Source organism: Morus notabilis, unplaced genomic scaffold (genome assembly GCF_000414095.1).
Source record: "Morus notabilis unplaced genomic scaffold, ASM41409v2 Scaffold115, whole genome shotgun sequence".
NCBI classification, from domain to species: domain Eukaryota; kingdom Viridiplantae; phylum Streptophyta; class Magnoliopsida; order Rosales; family Moraceae; genus Morus; species Morus notabilis.
The window spans coordinates 1,316,531-1,332,153 of NW_010361020.1; the positions used below are offsets into that span (position 1 = coordinate 1,316,531).

Genomic DNA, 15,623 nt, shown 5'->3' on the forward strand with positions numbered 1-15,623 from the left:
GTGTACGTGATGTCTGTCCTAATTACAAAAAAAAAAAAAAAAAAAAAAAAAAGAAAGAAAGAAAGAAAGAGGGATTAGTGCAAGAAAGAATAACCGGTTTTAAGTTATTTTTTAAGTTAATTTAAAAAGAAGAAATGAGATAAATACCATTTAAAATTGCATGGATCAAAATTTTTACTCCATATTTTTTATTTAAATAACTATACCAATAAGAGAGTATTAAATGGGGGGTAAAACTCATACTCTTAAAATAAATTTTACAATTTATTTAAATAACTATGAGAGTATTAATCAAGAATGAGGGGTAAAACTCATACACTCTTAAAATAAATTCTGTAATTTTCTCACTTGTTGTTGTGTGTGTGGTGGTTGAAAAAAGTGTGGACAAATATTTTAAAATGGGTGGTGATCAGACCACTCAGGAGTCAGGACCCATGCCAATTTCCTAAAAAAAAAAAAGAAGTCTGTGTACGTGATGTAGAGGTGTAAGTTTAAACCGTCCGGACTAGGTCAGCCTAAAGGAAAATTTCTGGTTGGCCCAAAATTTTATAATGTATTTCTAAAAAATATTTAAAAATATGATGTTTGGACCGGGCTGGGCCGCCTAGCCCAGTCTCAACCTGACCTTAAGTATAAAAAATTTAGGGCATGGCCGGCCCAGGCCCAAGTCAACATCAGCGTACTTTGGACCGGTTCGTTTAGCCCGGCCCCCACTTATAACTCTAACGTGATACATTGGAATACGGTAAACAATGGTTTTTTTTTCTCCCTAGAGGAATAATAAACAAAATTAACAAAGGTTGGGTAGGGATTATGATGAGCTCTATTATTGTTTGTTTTTCTTCTTCTTTTTTTTTTAATGGAGTTTATTGTGTCTTTTCTTCTAAAATAAGGAAATTTTTTTAGTGTTTTTTTAGTACACTGGTGTTCCATGTTTATTAGCCGTCACATCTATATTATTTTTTCAATTTAATTTAACTTTTAATCAGATTTAATACAGATTCGACAACTGATAAACAAAGAAGACCAACATTTAAAAAAAACCACGAGAAAAAGTCCCATAAAGGAAAATGCAAAACAAATTTATAAATTTATAAGCAAATGTAAGAAAAATCCAAGTCCGACCTAGTCATCAAAATAATCACCACCATTCAAAAATGATAATGTACAACACGCTCATATCCTAACATTGTACCACAATCCGTCCAAGTTCAATTAAATTCCCAAGTCTAAGAAGAAACCAACAACCATTTTCAATTACCACCTCTTATTGATCATCTTGCAAAGATCAAAGATCAATAATTAAAGTGGAGCTAGTACTAGCAAAATACAATACACTCTTGTCATTATTTTCAAATTACTGAAAAACAACCATGGGAGAAGTTGATCCAGCTTTCATCCAAGACCCCGAGCACAGGCCTAAGCTCTCCGATAACAAAGCCGCTGCCGCTGCTGCTGCCGACGTCGACGGCATACCGCTGATCGACCTCTCTCCGATAAGCTCCACGGGCACCGGTGATCACGATCCTCGGGAACTCGAGCGCCTGGTGAGGGAGATAGGGAGGGCGTGTGAAGAGTGGGGGTTCTTCCAGGTGATCAACCACGGCGTGGCGGCGGAGACTCGGCGGAGACTCGAGTCTGTTGCGAGGAAGTTCTTCGAGCAGGCGGCGGAGGAGAAGAGGAAGGTGAGGAGGACTGAGAAGGATGTGTTGGGTTACTACGACACTGAGTTAACCAAGAACGTAAGGGATTGGAAAGAGGTGTTTGACATGGCTGTCGTAGAGCCTATCTTAGTCCCTTCTTCGCCTGATCCTGATGACCATGATTTGCTTGAGTGGTTCAATCAATGGCCAGACTACCCTCCTCAATTTAGGTACTTCATGGCTGACCGAAACTCGTTTTTTTTTGTGTTTTTGTTTTTGTTTTGTTTTGTTTTGTTTTTTATCCTTTTGACGCAGTTGTGAACTGTTAGATCATATTATCAAATCAAATCGAAATAAGAAAATTATTATAATGTAGTAAAACTTAATGGAAATTTGATAATTTAAAAGAAAGTTCTATTGGCAAGGTTTTTTGTTTTTTTTTTGTTTTTTTATGTAACACCGGATTTCAACACGACTTGGTAAAGTTCGTACAACATATGATAGTGAAGAGTGCATATAAATCAATCTCTAAGATCAGTTGTTTCAAGAGCCTAGCAAAGTAAAAATAAACTTACAAGAATATTATGAAATGAGAAGAATTTTGTTTTGTCACATCTTACAAGAATTATACAACCCTGTTGATTTGATTTTAAAATGAGAAAAGAGGGTCATGATCTAAGAGTGTTCAAGGAGAGCACAAATCTCTGTATCTTTATGTTCCTTCTCAAAATGGTCAATTCTCACAGTATGATATTGTCAATTTTTCCTCAAGATATGTTAAGAACACGGTCTCTCTTTTTGAAAAGAAAAAAAAAAGTTTAACTCTTCTTTTCCTTTTCTTGCTTCTTTTGGGTAAAAAGAGAAAAGCAGAGTTATAAGCAACACAAAACAAGGTCTTAGCAAACAGAACTTCATTGTTTGAATTTCACAGTACGCCCTTTTGGGGCAAGATATACAATTATGTGTTGGAAAATTTGTCTTATGAAAGGTACAATATTAGACTGTTTTACTGAATTTTTGATCAGGGAAGCATGTGAGGAATATGCTAGAGAAACGGGAAAACTAGCAATGAAGTTGATGGAATTAATTGCATTGAGCTTAGGCGTGCCAGCAAACAAGTTCAAGGACTATTTCAAAGACCAAACATCCTTCATGAGACTCAATCACTACCCGCCTTGCCCCTTCCCTCACTTGGCTCTTGGTGTTGGTCGCCACAAAGATCCTGGTTGCTTAACTATACTGGCTCAAGACGATGTTGGAGGATTGGAGGTCAGGAGAAAGTCTGATGGAGAATGGATTTCTGTCAAACCAACCCCAGATGCTTATATCGTCAATGTTGCTGATATCATTCAGGTAATTATATCCATATACCCTTTTTGAAAGAGTATCACTAGGTTTTACCGTGGTAACAGAGAACATGTTTGACAATACATAAGAGCTCTCTGAGAATAAAAAGAGTCACAAAAACGTGTCCCATATTTAGAGATGACATTCTTATTCGCGGGAACAGGTATTCGCCGGTACATGCCCTTAATGTGAGTGTGTATGGAGGCCAAAAAAAAAGGGTATAGGGTGTGAGAGTGGGGAAGCATACTTAGCCCCGCTCTACCCCGTTACCATCGTTGTCCATACATACTACATGCATCCTTAGTGATGATATTAAGCAATTTTATTTTTTAAAATCTGCAATTTTTTATTGGGTTAGCTGTGTATCAGAAACAAAAATTTCTATAGTGGATTATAAACTCACACGGAAATTCTGATTAATTAGGTAAAGTTACAAACGATCAGTTTACATGTTTCTGTGCTTGTGCTTGTAGAGCCTAAATCTATTGTCTCCATTTTGTTGTTTCCTGAATTAAACAATTTGACAACTCATTCAGATTTTACACACAAGTTATAACACACCCTATTATACTTTTCTTTTCCTCTCTACTCCTTATAAACCCTTTCATTCCCCAATACTTCCATGGAAACTAGCATCAGTAATTTTACGAGGACAACAGACTTAAACTAGCATCAGTAATAATTTTTTTTATTGACTTGAACTCGATACATGTTAGATTGGTAATTAGTTGATGCGTAAATAAGTATATAAGCAAATAAATATATAAAAAATCGAGCTCATGATAGCTTATTATTTAGTGGTGTTTAAACAAATGCGTATTGTGATTCAGGTTTGGAGCAATGATAGATATGAGAGTGTGGAGCATAGGGTAATGGTGAACTCAGAGAAGGAAAGATTTTCCATTCCGTTCTTCTTCAACCCGGCACACTACACTGTGGTCAAGCCCTTGGATGAGTTAATTGATGAGCAAAATCCACCCAAGTTTAGAGCATACAGTTGGGGCAAATTTCTGGCTCATAGGAGCCACAGCAATTTCAAGAAACAAAATGTTGAGAACATCCAGACTTATCATTTCAGGTTGCAGTAGCAAACTGTATTCTTCAGTCTAAAGTCCATATGTGTGTCTATATATATATATATATATATATATATATATATATATATATTTGTATGCGTACTCTAAATATCTAGATGAAAATAAGTTGGTACATGTACACAAACATTTCCCATTGTAGGTAGCAAGTCTCCGTTCATGATTCCTTCAAAAGGAAAAAGAAAGGACTATGTACATGATGTGATGCGATTCAGTGGCGTTAGTCCATGTACGACAAACGTTATATATGCATATATATATATATATTTTTTTTTTTTCCCCTTTTCTTTTCTCCCTCGAGTGGAGAAAAGGAAAACCAAGAATCAAGCTGCATTTGATAATAATAATTAAACAAGAAAATAAAGTGAAAAAGAATAGAAGGTAAAGAGATTTAACGTGATATGGAAATGTGTCTACATTCACGGATTAGGAGGGGAGAATGAATTCACTAGTAAAGAGATATAAATAGACATTACAAGCAAATGATCAAGTAAGTTATCCAAACCATAAAAATTTAGAGATTTTTTAATATGAAATTAGGGAATTAAACAATAATAATGTTAACTTTCTCTAATATTTGATTATTGGAAAATGATGTAAGACACAAAAGTAATTGGAAACAACATTTTCTTTTATGTTTTTCCTTTCTTTTTATTTTATCTTTTAGAAATTATATAGTCTTTCTTTTGGTAAATAAGGACAACGTTATAAATTTACAAGCAAATGTAAGAAAAAAATCTAACCTAGTCATCATTCATCAATATAACCAGCACCATACAAAAGCGATGATGTACAAGTTACAACATCCTGACATCCTAACATTATACCGCAATCCGTCCAAGTTCAATTAAAATCCCAAGTCTACAAAGAAATCAAACAATATACTCTCATCATTATTTTCAAATTATTGAAAACAAGCCATGGGAGAAGTTGATCCAGCTTTCATCCAAGACCCCAAGCACAGGCCTAAGCTCTCCGATACCAAAGCCGCCGCCAACATCGATGGGGTGCCGCTGATCGACCTCTCTCCGATAAGCTCCTTGGACGCCGGTGATCACGATCCTCGAAAAATCGAGGGTCTAGTGAGAGAGATAGGGAAGGCTTGTGAAGAGTGGGGGTTCTTCCAGGTGATCAACCACGGCGTGGCGGCGGAGACTCGGCGGAGACTCGAGTCTGTTGCGAGGAAGTTCTTCGAGCAGGCGGCGGAGGAGAAGAGGAAGGTGAGGAGGGATGAGAAGAGCGTGTTGGGTTACTACGACACTGAGTTGACCAAGAACGTTAGGGACTGGAAAGAGGTGTTTGACATGGCTGTGGTAGACCCCATCTTGGTCCCTTCTTCGCCCGATCCTGACGACAATGATCTCCTTGAGTGGTTCAGCCGCTGGCCAGACTACCCTCCTGAATTTAGGTAATTCATGGCTGATGATCACCAAACTCGTTTTATTATCGGTTTGACGCAATTCTAAACTATTGGATAATATTAATTATCAAATCGTATCGAATTAAGAATATTACGATAATTTAGTAAAAATTAATGGAAATTTGATAATTTAGAAGTAAATTGTATCGGTAAGTTTTTGTTTTTATTTTTTAATTCTATATACCAGATTTCTACATGACTTGTTAATGTTCGTACAAGTCAAGATATGGTAGCTGAAGGGCGTATAAATCAATCTCAGTAAGGTCACTTGTTTTAAGAGTCTACCAAAATAAAAGTGAACTTTTTTTTTTTTAATTTTTCCAAATATTGAGAATAAGACCACTGCTCTCCAATATGGCAATACTCATGCCGGCAGTTTGAATTTTATAAAAAAAGGTAACAATGATTGTCGAAACATAGGGGCGGGTTTGGAACTTATTTTAAAATGATTTTATTTTTTATATAAAAATAAAAATGAAAATATTTTTAATTTTAGACAGAAATTATTTTTAAAAATGCGTTTGATAATTTTATCAAGAGATTGTTTTCAATATAAAAAATTCATTAATGTCTATCTCTCTCTCTCTTTCTGCTCGAGAAAGGAGAAAACGAAAACCAAAAATAAAAAACAATTAAAAGTCGTTTTTTATTTCTCTATCATTTTACACTAAACTAAAAAATTGTTTTCATTTCCGTTTTTTATCTTTATTGCGCTAAACGCCGTTTTGAAAACGTTTTTATTTTTTCTTTCTTAAAAAATGTAAAAAAACAAAAAGTGATCAATCTAAACACGACCTTAATTTCTTATTATGACATGCGGGAAAAAAAAAACTATCAATGGGAGCACGGCCATTCTTATTCTTCTACTCGTACTTCCTACTTATATGTCGTCAACTTTTCATCAATATATGTAAAAACTTGGCAATTCTTTTTGCAAAAAAAAAAAAAAAAAAAAAAAAAAAAAACCTTTCTTTTTTCGAAGTACTTGAAATGAATCCGAGTTTACTACTCTTCTTTTCCTTTTCTTGCTTCCATTTTATAAAGGAAAAAACAGAGACGCAAGTAATACAAAACAGGGTCTTAGTAACAGAACAATGTTTGAACTTTAATCGGACACACTTTTGAGCCAAGATACACTTGTGTGTTGGAAAATTCCTTTATGAATGGTACAAACAATATTATATGCTCTACTTAATCCTTGATCAGGGAAGCATGTGAAGAATATGCTAGAGAAACGGCGAAACTAGCTATGAAGTTGATGGAACTAACTGCACGGAGCTTAGGATTGCCAGCAAACAAGTTCAAAGACTATTTCAAAGACCAAACATCCTTTATGAGACTCAATCACTATCCACCTTGCCCCTTCCCTCACTTGGCTCTTGGTGTTGGTCGCCACAAGGATTCTGGTTGCTTAACTGTACTGGCTCAAGACGATGTTGGAGGATTGGAAGTTAGGAGAAAATTTGATGGGGAATGGATTTCTGTCAAACCCACCCCAGATGCTTATATCATCAATGTTGGTGATATCATTCAGGTAAATATCCATACCCCTTTTGGAAAAGAGTGTTACTAGGTTTTACCATCAGTGACGAATAACATGTGTGACAACATAAGAGAATTCTCAAGAACTTACAAGAGTAACTAAAACGGGTCGCACATTTAGGCATGGCATTCTTACGTACGGGTACCCTCCAGCCCTCGCTAATATAGGGCGTGTAAGACGGCGAGTATAAGAGGTAAAAGAAGGATAAGATAAGGGCGTGTCCCCCTCAAAATATATTTTCTATAAAAAGTGACCCTGTTTATTTTTTTTCTTGAATCTATCCCACTATTTTAAGTTATTTAATTGGTTTTCATACTTAATCTCCTAGATGGCCACCAATCTTTTGGTTGAATAATCTTAGAAAATATTTGATCTTTTTTTTTATTATCCACTTTTTTTCTTCCACACTTTTATAAAAAGTATTGTTTGATTTTGAATTAATACTATTTTAACATAATAAGTTTGTGTTGATTAATTATGTATGAATTTTACTTCTTAATCTTGAGTATTAGTTTGGACTTGGGTATTTATAATTTATTTCTTTAAAAAAATTATTAATAACTATAAAAAAAATAAAAATGGTGAGAAATAAAAAATAATTTGTGATTGCCCCACTGAATAAAATCCTAGTTCCGTCCTATTTACCATCCTACCCAAACTATAGTGATTGCATCATTAGTGATAACATATATTAAGCACTTCTCTTTATTTATACCTGTAATTTTTTATTAGTTAGTTGTGTATGAGAAACCAAAATTCTATAATAGATCACAGATTTATACACGGAAATTTTGCTTCTTATTAGGTAACACAAATATTTAAAAATTTACACATTACACTTCTATTATACTAGTATTAATAAAGTTTGTTTGATACTTTTCTTCCCCTAGCCGAGCCAGAAAAAAAAAAAGATATATATTAGATACAAATGAGTTGAAAAGAAAGGAAAAGGGAATACTCTTTAAATATGACATGACCCTCCATATAAACCCTTTCATTTCTTAATACTTTTCATCGAAACTATATAGGCCATTTCATATGGATAGCAGATTTAGATTCGATAATATTAAATTTATCGACGCTTAAATAAAAAAAAAAAACGAGCTATTGACAGTTTATTACATTATATATATATATATATATATATATATAGACACATATTCTAGTAGTGTGTTCTTTAGCAAATATATATATATATATATATATGTATTCTAGTAGTGTGTAAACAAATGTGTGTTGTAATTCAGGTTTGGAGCAATGATAGATATGAAAGTGTGGAGCATAGGGTAACGGTGAACTCAGAGAAGGAAAGGTTTTCCATTCCGTTCTTCTTCAACCCGGCACACTACACTGTGGTCCAGCCCTTAGAGGAGTTGATTGATGAGCAGAATCCACCCAAGTTTAGAGCATACAATTGGGGCAAATTTCTGGTTAATAGGGGCCTCAGCAATTTTAAGAAACTCAATGTTGAGAATATTCAGACTTATCATTTCAGGTTGCAGTAGCAAACTGTTGTTGAGTCTAAAGTCTAAATTCTAAAGTCTGAACTATATATATGGACATATAGAGTACGCTAAATCAACATGATAATAAGTTGGTCCAAGTTGCCACGTATAATATATAGCTTGCTGTATATATTATGTATCCAATTGTAATTATAAGAGTAACTACATTGTTGAGAATATTTTTAAAATGTTTTGTAAAACTTAATTCTAAGCAAAATTTTTAGTTTATAATTAATTAATTAGAATAGTAATTTGAACATTTTGAATTCATCAAAAAATGACCTTAAGGTATTTAGATGATGTATTTTAAAACTTGAAAGTACTTAATATAATATAATGTAATATAATCTAACAATACATAAAATAGTTAAAGGCTCTTGCTACAATACTCTTATTCTCAAAAGTGGCACGTGACAGTTCATCCTCTTTTTTTTTTTTTTTTTTTTTTTTTTTTTTTTTTTTTTTTTTTTTTTTTTTTTTTTTTTTTTTGTTTTTTTTTTTTTTTTTTTTTTTTTTTTTTTTACTTTTTTATCTTCATTTTTATTCATTTTAAGTGTTTTGCTTTTTTTATTTTTTTCATTTTGTGAATTTTTTTTACAGTTTAATTTTTTCTGTGTGTTTTTTAAGAATATATATATTTTTTCACTTTACTCCTCTGAAAATAATTTCTTACAATTTAACTCCTTGTGCGTGTTTTAAAAAAAATATTTTTTTCTCACTTTACTTTTGTGAAAGTAATTTCTTTCACTCATGTTCCTATTTATTTTTTATGTCAATGGTTAAAATAATGTTCTTCAAATATGTCCTGACTTAATTGATTTCTTATCAAAAGTTATCTTTTCACTTTTTTTTTTACTCCTACCGAGCACTTCCCTAGCCTCCTCCTCCTCCATCTTCTTCTTATTTTTTTTCCTTCTCTCTCTTTTTTCTTTTTTTTTAATTTTCTTATTTTTTCTCTCCTTCTTTTTAATTTTTTCTTCTTTTTTTTTTTGTGTTGATTGTCTAATATGTTTTTCTTCTAATATTTTTTTGGCAATTTTAAAATACTTTTTTTTTTTGTACTATAGCTCCAATTAATGGATTTAGTTTATAAAGAAAGTATATGTTTCAATTCGGAGATCAAACTTACAAAGTTATTCTCCACGTATATAATAAGTGACTCAATTAATATTATACAAAATACGTAATACTTTTAAAGATATTTTCATATAACACAAAATACTAAAATGATTTTATCCTTAAAGCTTTTAAAAAAAGATAATAATTCTAGAGTAATTCCGAAGAGTCAGCGATGTTTTCTAACACGACCACAAGCTGTCTAGAAAGAGGATCATTATGCCAGCCCACGACGAGGTTCTAGCGATCTCTAGAGATGAATTGGCCTAGTATGAATGCACCCTCAAGTTCAAAGAGCGAATTAGAGAATTTGCCCCATTTAATTCACAGTATAGTTTTGTGTTGTGCTCTTAAAATTATATTATAATGCTCACTAAAGGGACAAAAACTGAGGACTTGGATATGAATGGCCATTTTCTTTTCTTTCATTACTTTTAGTCTATCACACATTAACTTAGTGGTTTATAACTCATTAACTTTAATTTATTACAAATTAACTTGATAGTTAATTATGAATAATTAGTTTATCGCATATTGAACATGGTTTATCACTAATGAACTACTGTAGAAAAAACGGTCATTTTCCTTATAAAAAAAAAAAGAAAAATTTAATCATTTGCCTAAGAAATGAAAAGCTCGTCTTTTGTTTTGTTTTTGTTTTTTTTTTTAATAAAAAAAAAGGCTAAAAAAACAGTCATTTGCCTAATTTTCTTTAAAACTTTTTTTTTTTCTATATTTTCCAACTTTCTAACTTTAAAATGTAATTTCTATATGCATATTTTGATTTGTAATATTCAATTTAGAGGAAAGGAGATTTTAAAAGTGCACGAGTTAAGATTTTTTCTCTTTATTCTTGATTAATAACTTTTTTAATCAAATAACTATACTAGTAAAATGTATTAATAAAAAATGAGAGATACAAATTTAAATTCATACACCTTGAATAAATTGTGCAATTTTCTCTTGAACTCTTGAAAAATTCAACCCTTTACAGCAACTAGCATACGTCATACACGTGCAAAAGGGAACATTTTTTCAATAAAAGTAGGTAAAAAGAGAAGGAAAAAAAAAACCCCCAAATCTTGCGATGGCAAGTTCCCCTCCTTTCGGTTCTCGTCATTTCCATTGCATGTCATGATATTGTGACGGCCAGGGGCGGAACTAGGTGAGGCCCGGCCCCGGCAACTGCCCCCGAGCCTACTAGCTCCTTTAAATATTTGCCCCTATTCAAAAATTCTTACATTTTCCTCTTTCATTTGCCTCTTAAAATTTTTTTAATTACAACATTACATGAATTTTAAAAAAAAAATTTCAGTTTTATCTTAAGTTTTAATTCTTTTAAGTACTCTTATCTCAAACTTAAAATCTCTAATAAGTCAAAAATACAAAGAGATAAATGAGGGTAAAAAGACTATTGTGTTGTAGTTTAGTTCAATTTTTTTGTTTCATTTATGCCCCCTTCAAAAAAAAAAAAAAAAAGTTTCTGGACGGGAGCCCCCCCTCCAATCTGGCGACAACGAGTACCCTCCCTGATTACGGCTGGTCACTATCCCAAAAGACGATCCAAACTATGCCCGGTCAAGGCAAACTCCGAATGGTTTTTTAGCATTCAACTGTGTATAAAGAGATGAATTCACAGCCAACTACTATAAACGTTCTTTAGTCATTAATTACGCAATAGACACAAATCAATACACGACACATTAAGAAACGTCCAGGTTCAACGTATCCAAAACTGATGTGGCCCCCACCACAAAATTAACTTATGCTTAGATTTCATGTGTATATATATAGGCTCCGTTTGGTGAGTGGTAAAACCAAACGTATCAACAGAAAAGCCATGGGAATAGACGTGATTGATGAGGCCTTTGTACAAGCCCCTGAGCACAGGCCAAAGCTTACCATAACCGAAGCTGAAGGCATACCATTGATTGACCTCTCCGGAGGCCTGACTGACGATGAGCTAGTGAGAGAGATAGGCAAGGCGTGCAAGCAATGGGGGTTCTTCCAGGTTGTCAACCACGGCGTGCCTGCGGAGAAGCGGAGAAGAATCGAGGCGGCTGCGAGGGAGTTCTTCGCGCTGTTGTCGGAGGAGAAGAAGAAGGTGAGGAGAAACGAGGTGAGGGTGTTGGGATACTATGACACTGAGCACACCAAGAACGTGAGGGACTGGAAGGAGGTCTTTGATTTTAGCGTGGAGGATCCCGTTCTTGTCCCCCGGAATGATGGTGACGGAGTCCAAAAGTGGTTTAATCAATGGCCTGATAAACCTGCTGACTTGAGGTAATGTGTTGTTATTCAATTCTGGTGATGATGACGATCATAAGCTGAATTCTATTATAATTTGATACAATCATGAATTTAACGCATTGTATTGAATAGTGATTTTCCTGCTCGAATGTCGATATGGATACACTAATTTGACACTACATTGGAATACTCTTATAATATTGGTAAAGATGTCAAAATATGCATATATATATATATGTGTGTGTGTGAATATTAAAACAGAAATCTCAAAGGGTACTAATGCTTGAAGGAATCAAGCTCCATTTCATACAAGTGGTTTTCGCTTCTCCTAGCTATAAGATATTTTACATGATTATAGAGATGAAGAAATTTTTTACAGGATCATTTTGTTGAGCCTTTAGTGAGTGCCGAGTGGATAGAGCTGGGAGTCTCCGATAATTATTCTGATTCCTGTATTTATCAATCGTTGTTTACAAAACAAAATGATGCAATGAAAAAGTGTGCAATGATGTAGGATTAAGAGGAAAGGGAGAAACAAAAAGAAGTAGAAGAAGAATTGTAGAAAGACGATGAAGAATTAAGAATTTTGAGAGAGAAGGAAAAAATAGGAAAAGAAAGTGAAGATATGATATTAGTTATTAAGATCCGAAGTAAAGAAAAGAATCACAAGGTCTATTTATAGTTGAATAGAACTTTAATAATGCGAAAAAACATAGCAAAATAATGAAGTAAACTATAATTCTTAAACAAAATATAGTGAAGATAAAGACGAAATGAAATAACGGAAAATTCTATATTTATGTTTAAGTTTGTATCCAGGATCAGGACCTTCGTCACTTGTTTTTCAGAACTCACTTCTAAACATATCTTATTTGGGATTATCTTGGTCAGGGAGGCATGCGAAGAATATGTGAAAGAGGTGCAAAAACTGTGTGAAAAGTTGATGGGACTTATTGCCCTGAGCTTAGGATTACCAGCAAATAGGTTTAATGGGTTCTTCATAGACCAAACCAGCTTTGTCAGACTTAATCACTACCCACCATGCCCCATCCCTCACCTAGCTCTTGGCGTTGGCCGGCATAAAGATGCCGGTGCCTTGACCGTCCTTGCTCAAGATGATGTTGGAGGCCTTGAAGTGAAGCGCAAAACTGATGGAGAGTGGATTAGGGTCAAACCTACACCAAATGCATTTATCATTAATGTTGGTGACATAATTCAGGTACTATATTACAACTCCAATTTTCTTCGTGATACACTGATCTGGTAATGTTTTTGTTTGAAGTTCAGTTCATATTGGTCACCCTGTTAAAATCTCAACATGTCTGCTTTATTTCATTGGGGTTGTAAATTGTTGGTCGTTTAGCTTAATAAATGAAATGTAAATTGTTTGTCATTTAGCTTAATAAACGAAACTTATGGTCAGGTTTGGAGTAATGAAAGATATGAGAGCGTGGAGCACAGAGTTATGGTCAACTCAGAAAGGGAAAGGTTTTCCATTCCTTTCTTCCTCAACCCAGCACACTACACAATGGTCAAGCCCTTAGAGGAGCTGACAGATGAGCAGAATCCTGCAAAATATAGAGCATACAACTGGGGCAAATTCTTCACCACCCGAAAGGGCAGTAATTTCAGGAAACTCAACGTTGAAAATATCCAAATTCATCATTTCCGGGTGTCTGAATAAGCTGAAAAAATCGGTCTTTCTGCTTACTATCAACCAATGCTCATCTTATCTATATATGTCAGTACCTGTAAATACCATGTTGTTATTATGAGTAGCAGACTTCGGAAACATGCTGTTGTCTAGATCTAAATTCAGTGTTGAGTCTGTTGACTGTCATGAATACAGAATAATCGTCTGCTCCAAGCAAAATTAGTCATGTAAATGAGATTTCTATATATATATATATATATAATAATGGGAAATGGCAAGATAAATATAATAATGGGAAATGGCAGATTTGTCTTATAACAAATTTAACTCTCTGCAGCTACTTGATATCTACGTCCGAATCATTTCTTATTTTCTTTTAGAGAGATTCAAAATATTTCTTTCATGACTCAGCTAAATTCAAATTTAATAATAAGAGCAATTGATCATAGCATTAATTTATCAGTACATGCTAACTAAAAACAAACTAATAACGTCATTGCTGACAAAATATACAAGGCCAAAAAATGTAATTTTCAAAATGTTGGATGATGGAGACAATTTGCTTATAGTAATGTGGAAGAGATTTTCCAAGAGCTAGCTACAGACATGAAACTAAGCTATTACAGAGTATAGAGTTTCATGCCTTTTAAAATAGATACTTTAAATCTCCTATAGTATGAGACCAACTTTAAATCTACTATTGAGGTACGCTTACATTTCTTCTTAGAACTTGCAACACTTGCATTAGCAGTTCCGCTTGCCTCTCCTCCACGCCCACCACCATTATGTCCACAACCTATAGTATGTTCACCAGGGCTCAGATTTACAGTTTCCTCAGCAACTCTTTCTGCAGTTTGTGATTCCTACATTTGAAAAACATTAGGAAATTGCCCTTATTCGATGTTGAATTGGGCATCAATGGGAATATCACCACCATAACCAGAAGAAGCCATTATGAAAAATAAGAGAGATTGAGAGCGCTTTGGGAGAGATTAAGAGAGATCGAGAGAGATTTGAGCGAGATTGAGAGAAATTAAGAGAGAATGAGAGTTTTTGGGTGAGGGGGGTATTTATAGAAAATTCTTTGGCTTGAAAAAAATAAATTTTCCCTCAAATTTTCGGTTCCAACGGTAACATACATTCGGGTTGGGTCAGGTTGGGTTTGGGCAGATCGGGCAACGGTAAAAAAAAGACCCATTGGGGTCCGGCAGGTCGTGCGGTGGGTCAGGTCGAGCAAAATAGAGCCATTGCATTCAAATTCGGGCTAACGGTCACACAAAATTCGGGTCGGGTCGGGTAAAAATTCAAAAAAAAACTAGCTGTTTTTTAGGTTTTCGGGCATCGGGTTACGCTAGAAAATAAAAAAAATACGGCAGACGGTGGTCACGGCTTTTCCACCGGCAGTGGACTGCCGGGGTTGGTTTTTTCTCGGGCTGCCCGAGCCCGAGCCTGGCAAAAAAATGTGTACAGGCGGCGAATGGTGCATGCCCACCGAGCCCAAAAATTTTCGGGCTTCGGACAGGCCCGCCGCTCGAAGTTACAACACTACTTTTAAGTAGTAGAAAGAGACACATTAGTTAGAGCTTTCCAATTAGTGTTTGGATGGCGTATGAAAAAGTGTTTTTGTATTTCAAAAGAGTTTTTAAACCTATTTGTGTAAATAAGTTAAAAGTATTGTTACAAAAAATAATATAATACTAGAATATAGATGAAAATTTTAATTTATTATTCATAACTAAAAGATTAAAAATGTAAAATGTGTATACCCCTCATTCTACTTTGAGTATAACTATTAGTATCATCTTTTTTACTTTTCACTCTCATTTTTAATATTACTAAAATTCTAATTAATAATATTACTTTTAAGAACAATAGTATTTTATAAAAAAATATACCCATTACCCGCCACATCATAAAAAAAAAAATTATAATTGTCTTTCAGAATTTATTGTGCCCTAACTTTTTCAAAAGAAGAGGGACGCCAACGTAAAATAAGCAAGATTTAGGTGGTTGATTCAATTGAGCAATATGTATACCATATTGATCTAAAG

The 15,623-nt window shown here is 34.0% G+C and overlaps 3 protein-coding genes across 3 annotated transcripts; all 3 read left to right on the top strand.

Annotated features, from left to right (window-relative positions):
• Nucleotides 1–1,098: 1,098 nt before the first annotated feature.
• Nucleotides 1,099–4,109, top strand: LOC21409647 (probable 2-oxoglutarate-dependent dioxygenase At5g05600). Its single transcript, XM_010097976.2, has 3 exons — nucleotides 1,099–1,873; nucleotides 2,669–2,996; nucleotides 3,821–4,109. The coding sequence occupies exons 1-3, from the start codon at nucleotides 1,374–1,376 to the stop codon at nucleotides 4,076–4,078; spliced, it is 1,086 nt and encodes a 361-aa protein (XP_010096278.1). The 5' UTR covers nucleotides 1,099–1,373; the 3' UTR covers nucleotides 4,079–4,109.
• Nucleotides 4,110–4,827: 718 nt separating this feature from the next.
• Nucleotides 4,828–8,680, top strand: LOC21409648 (flavonol synthase/flavanone 3-hydroxylase). The gene is made up of 3 exons (XM_010097977.2): nucleotides 4,828–5,492; nucleotides 6,711–7,038; nucleotides 8,295–8,680. The coding sequence occupies exons 1-3, from the start codon at nucleotides 5,005–5,007 to the stop codon at nucleotides 8,550–8,552; spliced, it is 1,074 nt and encodes a 357-aa protein (XP_010096279.1). The 5' UTR covers nucleotides 4,828–5,004; the 3' UTR covers nucleotides 8,553–8,680.
• Nucleotides 8,681–11,501: 2,821 nt separating this feature from the next.
• Nucleotides 11,502–13,864, top strand: LOC21409649 (protein DMR6-LIKE OXYGENASE 2). The gene is made up of 3 exons (XM_010097978.2): nucleotides 11,502–11,951; nucleotides 12,810–13,137; nucleotides 13,342–13,864. Exons 1-3 carry the CDS (start codon nucleotides 11,509–11,511, stop codon nucleotides 13,600–13,602), a joined length of 1,032 nt encoding a protein of 343 aa, XP_010096280.1. The 5' UTR covers nucleotides 11,502–11,508; the 3' UTR covers nucleotides 13,603–13,864.
• Nucleotides 13,865–15,623: the final 1,759 nt, after the last annotated feature.

Excerpts from the sequence above, each read along its gene's own strand:
- LOC21409647 (XM_010097976.2), top strand. The coding sequence starts at position 1,374 with ATGGGAGAAGTTGATCCAGCTTTCATCCAAGACCCCGAGCACAGGCCT. Across the intron at positions 1,874-2,668 it reads GACTACCCTCCTCAATTTAG|GGAAGCATGTGAGGAATATG; the intron begins GTACTTCATGGC and ends ATTTTTGATCAG. Across the intron at positions 2,997-3,820 it reads ATGTTGCTGATATCATTCAG|GTTTGGAGCAATGATAGATA; the intron begins GTAATTATATCC and ends ATTGTGATTCAG.
- LOC21409648 (XM_010097977.2), top strand. The coding sequence starts at position 5,005 with ATGGGAGAAGTTGATCCAGCTTTCATCCAAGACCCCAAGCACAGGCCT. Across the intron at positions 5,493-6,710 it reads GACTACCCTCCTGAATTTAG|GGAAGCATGTGAAGAATATG; the intron begins GTAATTCATGGC and ends ATCCTTGATCAG. Across the intron at positions 7,039-8,294 it reads ATGTTGGTGATATCATTCAG|GTTTGGAGCAATGATAGATA; the intron begins GTAAATATCCAT and ends GTTGTAATTCAG.
- LOC21409649 (XM_010097978.2), top strand. The coding sequence starts at position 11,509 with ATGGGAATAGACGTGATTGATGAGGCCTTTGTACAAGCCCCTGAGCAC. Across the intron at positions 11,952-12,809 it reads GATAAACCTGCTGACTTGAG|GGAGGCATGCGAAGAATATG; the intron begins GTAATGTGTTGT and ends TATCTTGGTCAG. Across the intron at positions 13,138-13,341 it reads ATGTTGGTGACATAATTCAG|GTTTGGAGTAATGAAAGATA; the intron begins GTACTATATTAC and ends ACTTATGGTCAG.